Source organism: Martes martes (genome assembly GCF_963455335.1).
Source record: "Martes martes genome assembly, chromosome: 11".
NCBI classification, from domain to species: Eukaryota; Metazoa; Chordata; class Mammalia; order Carnivora; family Mustelidae; genus Martes; species Martes martes.
In genome coordinates this window covers 544,442-557,168 of record NC_137899.1, presented here as the reverse complement: position 1 = coordinate 557,168, position 12,727 = coordinate 544,442, and the positions used below count along the sequence as shown (strand labels likewise).

Genomic DNA, 12,727 nt, shown 5'->3' with positions numbered 1-12,727 from the left:
GCCCTCAAATCTCCAAGCAGGGGTGTCTGTAGTAAAATGCTGACCCCGTAGCTCAAGTGGGGGAGGGTTTAAAACAAACAAACAAACAAACAAACTATATATATATGTGTGTGTGTGTGTGTGTGTGTGTGTGTGTGTGTATCCCCCCCCCCCCCCCCAAGCCTTCTTGAGCTACAAGGGGACACAGATCACCGCCAAAGTTTACAACGTCCATCACGGTCTGGCCCGCCTACGGGGATCACGAGGTGTTTCCGCCTGACTCGTTACCCGAGTGCAGAAGGCGAGAAGTCCTCTTCACAACAGTTTCCATTCACGTAAACGTCGTCCTCCCACCCGGTTAGCTGGTTCCCCGCCTCGCCTTTCCCACTACGGACACCGACACGCGCGCACACGCACATCCGCCCGCCGCCGCCAGGGGCGCCCGGGGCCGTGCGGGCCGCAGCGCGGGCTCCGGGCGGGCGGCGGTGGGTGTGGCCGCAGGTGGGGCGCGGGGCGCGGGGCGCGGGGCCGGCAGAGCGCGGAGCGGGCGGCGCCACCCGGACCGGAGCTTGCGGACGGGCCCACCGGAGCCGCCGGACGCCGCGGGCGCGGGGCGCGGGGCCATGGAGCGGGGCGCGGCGGCCTTCCTCGCGATGCTCTTCGTGTGGGCGGCGCGGCCCGGGAGCCCGGCGGCGGCGGGGGACGCTCGTGAGTACGCCCGTGCTCCGGGGACTTGCCCGGCTTCGGGTTCGTGCTCTCCTGCGCGCGCGTTTGCAGAGGCACCGCTGCGGGGTGCGGGGAAGGGGCGTCCCGGGGCAGCGCGCCGCGTCCCAGAGCCCGCAGCGGGGCGCGCCGGGCTCTTCGCTCCCGCCAAGTCGCCGGCGCAGCGAACCGGGTGTTTGCGGTGTCCCCGCCGGGAGGACAGCCCAAGTTCTGGCGGAGCCCAGGGTCGGGTCGAGAACAGGCGGGGGCCGGCGCCCGAGGGAGGGCAGGCCGGCGGGGCCGTGTCCCTCGGGCGCCGGCGGTGCGGGCTGCGGGAGCCGGGTCCGCGCGCGGCGGGTCCTGCATTAGCGCGTCTGCAGTGCGCGCCCTGCGGAGTCCGCGCCCGGGAGCCCGCAGCCCGCCCCGGACCGGCCCCGCAGCTCGGGGAGCCCGGACCCCTCGCGCCCCCGGGAGCGCAGCCTGCCCTCCGCGCTCGCGTCAGGTCCGGCTCCGCGCGGTGGTGGGTGCGGGGTTCGTCGAGGCCAGAGCCTGCGGCCGCCGGGCGAGCTCGGGCTGACCCGTCCAAAGACGCCGCTGCGCGTCCAGAGGCTCGGCCCTCGGGGATTTCACTCTGAACGCCAGGAAAAGTTGGAAGACCGCTGCTCAGACTGACCTCGCCATCCGAGGCTTTTCTTCCCTTATGGGGTTTTAAGAAAGTCCCTCTTGTCTTCTCTCCTGGCCCCTATTCCCTTCAAGAAAAATAAAATAAAATAAAACCGGATCAGGCGTAGGGCTCAGGTCAAGCTGGTGTGCGTTTCCAGAAAGGGCTAGCGGGCTCGTTGGGAAACTGACCTTGCTTTGGGGGTGTCCGGATTCAGCCCTTGCAGGGCCGCCGGACTCTGCCCTCACCGGGAAGTTGGCTAAAGTGAAAAAGCTTTGCACCTGAAGTCACTGTCCCACTCCTTCGTCCGTGGACGCGGGAGGGCGTGATGATTGTCTGGTATCGTCATCTAGTATTAGCTCATTTAATGCCATATCGGGTATGAGTCACTCCTCAAAATGAGCTTTAATCTCTTTTCAGCAAATACTGCCCTGTGTTTCAGACACAATTTTAATTTACCTTGGTACGACAACTGCTCTGAATTAATTAAAATGGGGGCATTTAGGTAAAATCAGATCCTCAGATCCTACAATAGAGCTCTTGTCATTTTGCTAAGAAACTAAAAACGACCACTGCTAACGATTCGTTGATATTAGTAAATTGTAAGATGATTCACGTCCTACTCTGAGGTACCATTAAAAAGTCACTGGAGGTCACTCCCACTTAAAGGAAAAGGGGCTTCAAAAATCCTTCCTGTGAGGCAGAGCAGAGTTGCCGTTCTCGTCTCCGTCGTGCTGATTACAGCGTATTGGCAAGATCGGTTGTTGTGGTATTTATTTTCACTTAGTGTTTTACTGCCTGAAACCCACGGAGGTATCAGGCTTTTTGACACTGAACATCCTTCTTCGAAATCCTGTGCTCTGGGATGTTCCGTGTCTGAATATCCGTGCAGACACTCGGGTCAGAGATGGGCTGGGTGTCCAGGCTCAGCCCTTCTGGGTCTCGGGCTGACTCTCCAGGTGCTGATGCTAATCTTTGCTTTTCAGCCTGAGTGTTTAGGTATATTTAGTACTCTTATGAAAAGTTCAAGAGTGCATGTACATTTGCAATGGAAGGATGTCTTAGACACTAAAGTCCATGATCAGATCACCACAGAGATGACCCCTTTAAGCACCGAGTATATGTTTAAATGACTTTGCAGATTTAAAGATTCGTAGACCACACAGATGGCCTTTGATAATTTCTCAGTAATCTCCTCTGGCCACAACATCTGTAGCAGTAGAAGTAAATGGTCAATGAATCTCATGTCTAGATGTGCTAGTTTGACCAAATCGGTGTTTCTTTAACTCCTGCGTATTTGGGGCGTGTGTGTTATAATGTGTGTACAAGCAAAATTCATCAGCACGTATTTGCAATCCATTATTACTAAGTCAAGGTAGAGGGATCTTTTTTGTTCTGCCCCAACATTTGAGAAATTCTCGAGGAGTTTGCCGGCAGCGTGGGATTTAAGGTACAAACAAGAAATCATGAACGTGAATATTGCTGAAGTCTTTTGTTGGCTATCCTCCTTGCCACCCCCCACCCTGCCCTGTTTTAGTGTTTTCAAAACTCAAATAATCCTTTCAGATAGAACTTTAAAATGAACAAACATGAAATATTCTTGAGCACTAACTAGAAATTAATGAGAGTTGTATATGAGTAAAAAAAGACAAAGGTCTTCGCCCACATGGACCAAAGACGGAGTTGCTCTCTTTAGAGCGAGTTGCCAGTAGTAAAGCAGCCAGCCAGGGGTCAGCCCAACAGATCCTCTCAAGGAACAGGACTTGTTTGAAAGATTTGACATCTCAGAGATTACACATGTGCGGTACGAACATTTCTAATCATTGGGAAATTTTATATCAGGAAGATGATACACGGGAGAGAAAATATTTCTAAATAGCCATGATCGCGGGCTTGTTTTGTTGCTCTGTATTCTCTGTCTTTTTGAAGATAAAACAAGCTGCATTCTGCAAAACAGGGCTTAGGACCTGATTTTTTAAAAATGTGAACATCTCCCTGGTCTGCCTTCTCTAGAAGGCAGACTCTGTCCTGAGTCAAGATGAGAGTGTTCTAATACGGATCTGTCCTCTTAAATAACTCAAGAGGGAAGTTAGGATATAGATTCCAAGTTAGAGCCCTGCTTTCTGGAAGTTGCTCTGTAGGCTGTTGTTGGCTCCTTTACTTCCTACCAAGAGCCACAAATGGAAGAATGTGATAGCTCCTTGCTTTAGAATTATGTTGGTGAGCCCACGATTCCTTTATTTCTATTCCGTATGTATTTATTCCTTTATTCCAAGACTTTTTGGGAGGGAGAAGAGATATAATCTGAGTATGAAAACATCAACATTATGGTTGTTGTCAATCAGTTTCCCGGATTGTGCATCGCTCTGAAGGGTCATGTGTACCCCCTCCCCACTTGGGAACAACACAATTGGAACGTAATTCACAGCTGAATTATTTCCCCCATGTAAGTAAAGTATAAGCTAGGGCTGACAGCTGCTGCCCCCTTTCCATCTCCACCAGAAAAGGACCCAAGCATGTGAGAAATTTCAGTCATTGATGGTGATTATTTGACACAAATGATGACATTTTTACAGATCCAGGATTCCATTTAGTGAGTATGACTGACTTGTTTTCACTTTGTTAAAGCTCAGTGCTTGTAATTTTCTCTAGAAGCTTCCTTGTGAATCCTTCCTTTCCAAAGTGCCCTTTTGTTGCAAGAAAGAAAGATATATTTCTGGTCCACTACAGATGGGGTCCACACTTCTGTTCTAGGAGTGATCATCTGAATTTGTTTTCATATAGTGACACCTGTCCTCTTCCCCAGTAAATCCCTGCATACATAGGAGAGATGTCTGACCATGACTGGGGTGTGGACCAAGCCCATTTTAACAGCAGCCATGGGAAACCAAACCGTGGTCTCCACGGGCCTCGTAGGGCTGCCGCCTCGGCTGGAAGATTTGTACAGAGTCGAGCCCTTCCTTTGTCGAGCCTCAGCTTCTGTACGTGCAGAAGCAGTACTGTGTCTTCTCTGACGCAGGTGCATGAATATAATCCTGTAACAGAAATGATCACACAGCATCATCTCTTTCAAATATAAATAACGTGCCCGGTTTGGTATAATAGTGAGGCCCTTGTAGTCTTTGAACCACCTTAACCTGGTGACACGATGAGCCTTGGTAATCTGGAATAAAATATACGCCTGCGGAACCTGGTAACTGGACATAATTCTGTAACTACTAAGAGGTATAAAATCACAAGCATGTATTTTTTTTTTAGAGAGAGTGAGCAGGCACACGTGTGGGAGGGGCAGAGAGAGAACAAAGAATCCCACGAAGACCCCCCATCAACACAGAGCCCCACGCGGGGCTCGATCCATGGCCCTGAGATCACGACCTGAGCCAAAATCAAGAGTTGGTCGCTGGACTGGCTGCGCCACCTGGGCGCCCCATGAGCGCTCATTTAAGTAAACGTATTTGTCACGTGTCTCTTCTCGAGGGTTTTGTTTCTCAGGAGGCTTGTTCTTTCAGCCGACACGGATTCTTGTAATTATTTGCTAAGTGTCGTCAAAATTCCTTGTTACTGTCTGAGCGTCCGCGATCTCCGGGCAGGCCGAGAGGGTAAGAGGCTCCATAGGGTCTGTCAAGGCGTTTCGTCTTGGCCCGTGTGGGCTAGACTCCTTCCGGGGTTTTCACTGGTTCTGGCCTCTCTTTGCCTCAGTAGCCTGCTCTGTGTTTGTCTGGAGGGAGCCCAGGCCTCCGTGCTCATCAGCTGCGGCAGGAAGGGAGCCTGTCAGAGGGGCGCCCCTGGAGCGGTGAATGTGGGGTCCGCTCCTGCCGCCGTGAAGCGTGTTGGGCAAAATGAGGCCGGGATAGATGGGTGCGAGCTGTAGCGGGCAGCGGCGTTCAGACAGCGGAGAGAGCCTGCGACAAACCAGTAAACAGACCCGTATTTATAGCGTTTGAATGCACTTCCCAGAAATGCTGAGGTGGTGAGGATGCTTTTGGGAACACGGAGAAAACAAACCAGAACCGCACACAGTCTGAGGCGATCCTCAGCACAGCGTGGTGGGCAGGAGCAGAGCCCGCTCTTCCAGTTCTGGGCGACCCTTCGCAGGACAGACGGAGTGACCCGAAGATACGTCATCAGGGACCCTCCCAGGCCTGGAAGGAGGTTTTGGGGAGAGGACTGGCGGTCATGAAAATCTGCTTTTTCGAGTTGATTTGGGGGGAAAAAACCCCAAATCATTCAATAGTATTTCATGAAGGACCTATTCACTAACAGAAACCGCTCAACGAACTGAGCAAATTTCAAGTTGAATTTTCCTCCTTAAATCAAAATTAGTCTTTGACTATAAAAGTATAAAGTAGCGGGACGCCTGGGTGGCTCAGTTGGTTAAGCGGCTGCCTTCAGCTCAGGTCATGATCCCAGCGTCCTGGGATCGAGTCCCACATCGGGCTCCTTGTTCGACGGGGAGCCTGCTTCTCCCTCTGCGTCTGCCTACCACTCTGTCTGCCTGTGCTCGCTCGCTCTCTCTCTAACAAATAAATAAATTAAAAAAAAAAGTATAAAGTAGCTCCAACAATCTGGAAGTAACAGAGCCGCGGGCCTCTCCCCACTAACTTCCTAGAGCCTTGAAGGCTCGGCTTCAACATACAAAGTGCTTCAGAGTGACCTCTGCAGGATCCCACTCCCCCGGCTCCCGTGGCCCCTGTCGTGCTGCTGCTTTCCGCACGGGCTGGTTTGTGTTGAGTAGCTTTTAAAGACTGAATTATTGACGTCAGCTTACTTCTGAGAGGCATTAGACCATCCAAAGAGACGTACTTGTTACTCCTTGTTTGAATTCTATGGCGTAGGATGACATGCTTTAAAGATGTCTTTTATCACGTGTTGAGAAGAATTATACACAACTTGTAAATACTGCGGAAAGAGAGGACGACAGCATGACCCTTGTACCGTCCCCCCGAGCATTGCTCCGTAGGCCCCCACGATTGTCTAATTCTTCCGAATAAGGCAGCGTGGCCCACTGGGTCATTTCCCGTGTGATCAGAGCTTAGACACTGAGGCGGTCGCGCTACACTGATTTATTTTCAGGTACAGGTGGTAGCGATGAAGGGTTATTGCGCTGTCGCACCGCGGTAGGACGGGAAGTGGTGTCACGTATCTCACCAGGGTGGGGTCTTCTACTACTGTTGAGTCCCGGGGGCGCTGGGTCACTCCGCAGGGAAACGGGGAGAAGTCTGTCCCCTGGACGGGAGGGCACATTACTTGGGCACGAGTTAGTTTCGGGGACTATGACGGGCCGTAAGGTTTGTCTTCCCGAGTGGAGGTGAGATGTGGCTTCCGCACACGCTGTGGTTGGGGGTTCCGTCCCGGGTTAGTGGTGGTTCCGGGGAGAAGGAATTTCCAGGCCCTGCGTTCACCGGGCCACTGGGGGCGGGGGCTGGCGGCCGTCGCGTGGGGCTGGAGGCTCGGTGACCTCCCGAGGGCCTGAAACCCAGCGCCCCCCCCCCCCCCCCCCCCGCTCGGTCCCGCCGTCCCCTTGTCCCCTGGCTTGGGCCGCTCAGACGCCGCGGGCGTGTTCTCCGGGGCCTGTGAGCCCTCAGGGAAGTCGCCAGCTCGGTTGACCGCGGGCGTGACGGGCTCCCTGGGGGCGTGAGATCAGGCCCGCAGGACTCACGGCTCCGGTTAGTTCTTACTTTAACGTCTGGGGGTCCCGGGGCGACCGAGAGCGCGGCCGGGAAAGCCAAGCGCGCAGCCTGGCGGGGGCGGGTCCGGCGTGTGCGCGCCCGCGGGTGTGTGCGTCCGCGTGCGCGTGTCCGCGGGTGCGTGTGTCGGTGTGTGCGCGTGTCCGCGGGTGTGTGCGTGTGCGTCCGCGTGTCCGCGGGTGTGTGCGTCCGCGTGTCCGCGGGTGTGTGCGTCCGCGTGCGCGTGTCCGAGCGTGTCCGTGTCAGCGCGTGTGCGTGTCCGCGTGTATGCGTGTCACTGTGTATGTGTGTCCGTGCGTGCGCGTGTCCACGCTTGCGGATGTCCGCGTCGGCGCGTGTGCGTGTCCGTGCGTGCGTGTCCGTGCGTGCGCGTGTATCGGTGCGTGCGCGTGTCCACGCTTGCGGATGTCCGCGTCGGCGCGTGTGCGTGTCCGTGCGTGCGTGTCCGTGCGTGCGCGTGTCGGCATGTGCGTGCGTGTCGGCGCCTGTGCGTGCGGGCGCGCGCGCGGGTGGACGCGGAGCCCCTCGCAGCCGTGGACCGCGAGCCTCATCCTCTCCCCGCGTCTGCGCGGACAGCGAGGCCGAGTGACCTTCCGGGCGACGTGCCGGCTTGGGCCGGCCCAGGGGCGTCCCTCCGGCCTGCTGCTGGGGTCGGACGGAGTGCGCGGGGCCGTGGGACCGCGCGCCGGGACACCGGTCGGGACTCGGTGCTTGCGCGACTTCGTGTGTAGACCGGCGAGAAACGCAGCTGCCCGGCCCCGGCCCCGGCCCCGGCCAGCATCTTTCGGTTCCAGGGGGCAGAAAACCCCATCACAGCGACTTACCCCAGGACGGGAACTGCGGGCGCCCGTCGCTTCATTTCGTGCAGGGCTGGGGCCGGCGGGTGAGGCCGGCGGGCGGCTTGGTCTCCCCTCCTCCTCCCGGGCCGCCCTGCTGCTCTGGCGGGGCTCTGTCTGCAGATCCACGGCCAAGGTCGGGCTGCCCAGCCGCACCGCTGGGGACAACGCTCCCCGCAGCTGGACTCCGGCCCTCATCACTTCAGAGCGGTGCGTGCTTGCTTGTCCCGTGTTCCGAGCTCCAGGAAAGCAGGGACTTCTTGAGGGGACGGGGTAGTTCTGAGAGACAGCGGGCTGTTGCGTGTGTAAACAGGCCAGTGATTCACCTTCCCGAAACTTCCAGCCCGATCCCCAGGTCTGACTCTCTATGTTGTCTCTGCTGGGCTGTGCGGCCGCTCCTACCAGGGGACTGTGACAGGGAGGCGGTGGCCTTCTGACCCCCCCGGGGTGGAGCCGGGAAGGGATTGGGATTCGGTCCCTGACCCGGTGCTTTGCCTGCATCATCCTGACAAGGAAGCCAAATGCACCATCCGTTTAGGTAATTAGTCTAACATCTATTGTGAAAGCACTGGCTTTCAGGCTCTTATCTGCTTCATAGAGCAGATGGTCGCTTACGTGTATGCCTCCTTCATTGGATTTTAAAGTTCCTGAAAACAGAATCACATTTATTTGTCCCTGCAGCCCGACTGATGGTGCTCACTAAGTATTTACCAAGAAAAGAAGAAATTAATATATTGAAAATACGCTATTTTGAAAGTATACAGAAGCTATGCAGCATCCTCACGGGTGTTCTATAATCATTTTGCAGGTAGCCTGGTAAAAAGTTAATTTTTACACGAGAATCCCTGAGCTCTTCATTTGCCCATGGAAAGATCCCACTCGCTGATTTTGAATGTTTCCTTTTCTTTCGGTTGAAAAATGCATGACATAATTTCTGGCCTGAGGCCAGGTGCATGGTGCATGTTCTAAAAGCTGCTGGGAACTTAAGGGGGCACTGAAAAGGCCAGATGTCAGGGACACCACCCAAGACCAATGCATGGGAACAAGGAGGCCTCTGGGCAGGTGTCCTTGGACGAGATGTCTGTTTCTAGGGAGATCCTACTCAAGCCAGAGCCAGGCTCCATATTTGGGGTGTGAAATAGAGGTGCTTGGGAGCAGTGTGTCACTGGAGGTCCCCAGAAGCCTGGTTCACCCACTAGGTGCTTGAAGTCGTATTTCAGCCCAGTGGGAAAGGCTGACTGTACAACGCGGCAGAGGACAGGGAGGCCGACAGATGGCCCCTGCACCTCAGTGTGGCTGTCCACTGCCGTCTGGGCAGCCAGGAGGCTGTGTTCACTTGAGCCACAGCTGTCTCTGGCACGCAGCCGTGGACTTGTGGTTAGGAACCCGGCACGCCCAGAGCAAGCTCCCATGGGGTCTCGGGCTTGACTCCCCTGGTCTGGGCTGGGGGAACTTCCCAGTCAACAAAACCTGTTACTATTATTGAAAATGTTTATGACTCACAGACTCGAGGGCTTGATGGTGCCTAGAGAATATCTCTACTTTCAAACGAAGATTGCTTCTGACCCTGTTTTCAGAATGACGTAGTGGGGTCACCATTTTCACGGTGCTGACTCCAGCAGCGCCCTTTCAAGTAGCACAGAACTAAAACTCAACAAGTGTCTTCAAGGCACTGACCATACTTTCAGAGAGGTGGGGGGGGGCGGTTAATTGAAGTGTGGTCGGTACCCATGTACAGCATAGTGACTGGATAGTGACTGGCTAGCTCTCTCCTTCATGCTGTGCTTACAGGGAGGGGGACGGCCATCTGTCACCAGACAACCCAACTTCAATGCCACTGACTACTCCCAGGCTGTACCCTTCGTCCCATGACGTACTCATTCTGGAACTGGAAGCCTCTACCTCCCCCTGCCCTGCTCCCATTTTTGCCCATCCCCTCTGGCCACCACCAATTTGTTCTTTGTATTCATGGGTCTCCTTCTGCCTTGGTTCATTTTGTTTTTTAGATTCCACCTAGAAAATGAAATAATATGGCATTTGTCTTTTCTGTCTGGCTTATTTCACTTAGCATAGTATCTTCTAGGTTCATCTGTGCTGTTGCAAATGGCACGATCTCATTCTTTTTTATGGTTGAGTGATATCCCATTATATATATATATATATATATATATATATATATATATATATATATACACATCACTCACGTGTATCACCTCTTCTTTATCCATTCATCTATTGATGGACAGGAAGGTTGCTTCCATGTTTTGGCTTTTGTAAATAATGCTGGAATAAACTTGGGGGGGTACGTGTATCTTTTTAAATTAGTGTTTTGATTTTCTTTAAGTAAATATCTAGTAATAGATATTGGATCATATGGTATTTCTATTTTTAATTTTTTAAAAAAGATTTATTTTTTTATTTTAGAGAGAGAAAGAAAGAGAACCCAAACAGGGGGAAAGGCAGAGGGAGAGGATCTGCAAGCAGATTCCCTGGTGAGCATGGAGCCTGACGTGGGGCTCCATCTGAGAACCCCGGAGATCCAAACCTGAGCTGAAACCACAAGTCAGATGTTTAACCACCTGAGCCACCCAGACACCTCTATTTTTAGGTTTTTTTTTTTTTTTTTTTTTTTTTTGTGGAGGAACTTTGTACTGTTCGCATAGTGGATGCATCAATTTACATTCCCACCAACAATGCATGAGAGTTCCTTTTTCTCTACATCCTCAGGAACACTTGCTGTTTCTTGTCTTTTTGAGTTCAACCGTTCTGACAGGTGTGAGGTGATATTTCACTGTGGTTTTGATTTGTGTTTCCCTGATGCTGAGTGACCTTGAGCATCTTTTCATGTGTCTGTTGGCCCTCTGGATGTCTTCTTTGGAAAATGTCTATTCAAGTCTTCTGCCCATTTTTAATCACACTATTTATCTATTTATTTGGTATTGGATTGTATAATCCAACTGACGCTACTTTTTATCTGGCTATTTTCTTGGAAGTCTTCTAGGATACATAGTATCTGGCCATCAATACAGATGGTTCGACCTTTGTGATTGTTAAATGAGTGTTAGTCTCCAAGCCAGACGTATCTGTATGTACTTTGGAATGCAGTCTCAGTTAAAGTGGGTATGAAGACACCGGTGTGGACCCCTAGAGAGGGAGTGTTCCAGCTTGATTCTGAAAGATTATGGTTAGCACTCTCTCTTCAATTTGTTCCACCACTTTAATTATTCCACCACTTGTTCAAACCCTCCATGTCTCTGGAACTGATGTGCGATAGTTGTCTTCATGGTTTCCCTGTCGCCAGTTTACCTCCTCCTAATTCAGTTTATTCTACTGCCAGAATAATCTTTCTAAAGACGATCTTACTTTCCCTGGTAAAACTTACATGTATTTTCTCATATCACACACACACTCCTTGAAAGGTCCCTTCTCTTCACTCACTGCTTTCATCTCCTCCTTTAACTGACCCTGAGCTACAGACACCTCACTGCACTGACATTCTCACCAGGGTTTTCACACACACACACACACACACACACACACCTATTTCCATTTCTGTCTCCTTGTGTCTTGTCTTCCTGTTGAATGTGTTTTGCTTCTGCGATCATCTAGGCTCATGGATCCATGTCCAGGAAACACATACCTACAATAAAAGTAAGAACAAAACACATAGAAGAAACAAAGCACCATGAGGGAGAATCAGAAGAAATGAGAAACTGAGCAGATAAAAATAAATGTAGATATTGAGATCAATTTATAATGCATGATTTATTGTATAGGTGTAAGGAAATAAAAGATAGGGAGAATGGAGAGAATAAGGATGATCAAAACGATTGAGCAGAATTGAGAAAGAACAGTGTTGAAATGAAATTCTTTATCGTTGATGTAAAGAATTCAGTGGCTGCTGACGCGGCAGATTAGACACAGGTGGAGAGAGACTTAGCAAATTAGAAGACAGTTGTGGAATGAAAAACCAGCATGTTCCATAGGGAGACAGAGAGGCAGGGAATATGAAAACCAGGCCAAGGGGCACGGAGAAGAACACAACAAGATCTCTGTGTCAGATAGGAGTTCTGGAAGGAGGAGATGTGGAAAGAAGAAACACTTAAGAGGTGTTTCTATAGAAAGGTAATCCATAGAGATCATCTATAGAAATTGCCCAGAATTGAAAAGTCACCAATCTTTAGATTCAGGAAGACCTTCAAATCCCTAGTAATACAAAAATAAAGAAATTGCCACCCACAGCAACACTTTATGTTGGAACCGTTGAACACCAGAATAGAGAGAAGCTGGTAAGAGTGGTCTGAGAGACAAATGACAAACAATAAAAGCAGGGACGTGAAGTCTTAAGTTTGTGAGAGGGAATAATTGCCAACCAGGAACTGTAGACTTGTTGCTTTATAGTACAAGAATGAAGGTAAGATAAAGTCATGCATAGAAAAAATAAAATCCAAAAGCATGAAAGACCAACAAAGCTTCACTAAAGAAATGTTGATGGGTAAGTTTAGCAAGAAAGGACATGATTACAGAGGACAGTACAAGATGTAAGAATCTAGTAGCTAGTGTGCAAATCCGATCACACATTTGAGCAACAATAAAGCTATATGTGCAACATCAACGTGCAGTTGGTCCAATGAAAAGAAAGAAGACAAGTCTATGTGAGCAGTGGAAAATCAACATGGAAAGGAGTGATTGGAATAAGGCGTTTTATGATCCTTGCATTATTTTGTGGAGGGAATTAAAATCTGTTTGATTGTAGGCTTTGTTAAATTGTAAACCAGAGTGTAGTATAAGATTTTAAGGAGGCCCACAAGAAGAATTGTAAAAGGAAGTATACCTTCCAAACCAATAGAATAAAAAAAAAA

The 12,727-nt window shown here is 51.2% G+C and overlaps 1 protein-coding gene across 1 annotated transcript in view; it reads left to right on the top strand.

The window, feature by feature from the left end:
- LOC308352115 (contactin-associated protein-like 3) overlaps positions 1-12,727 on the top strand; it is a gene marked incomplete at both ends in the record, with an annotated part of 187,029 nt that overhangs the window by 6,866 nt on the left and 167,436 nt on the right. Inside the window, one exon of the mRNA XM_080818171.1 lies at positions 342-687. Coding sequence (XP_080674297.1) covers positions 342-687 — 346 coding nt within the window. The remainder of the gene's footprint in view (positions 1-341; positions 688-12,727) is intronic.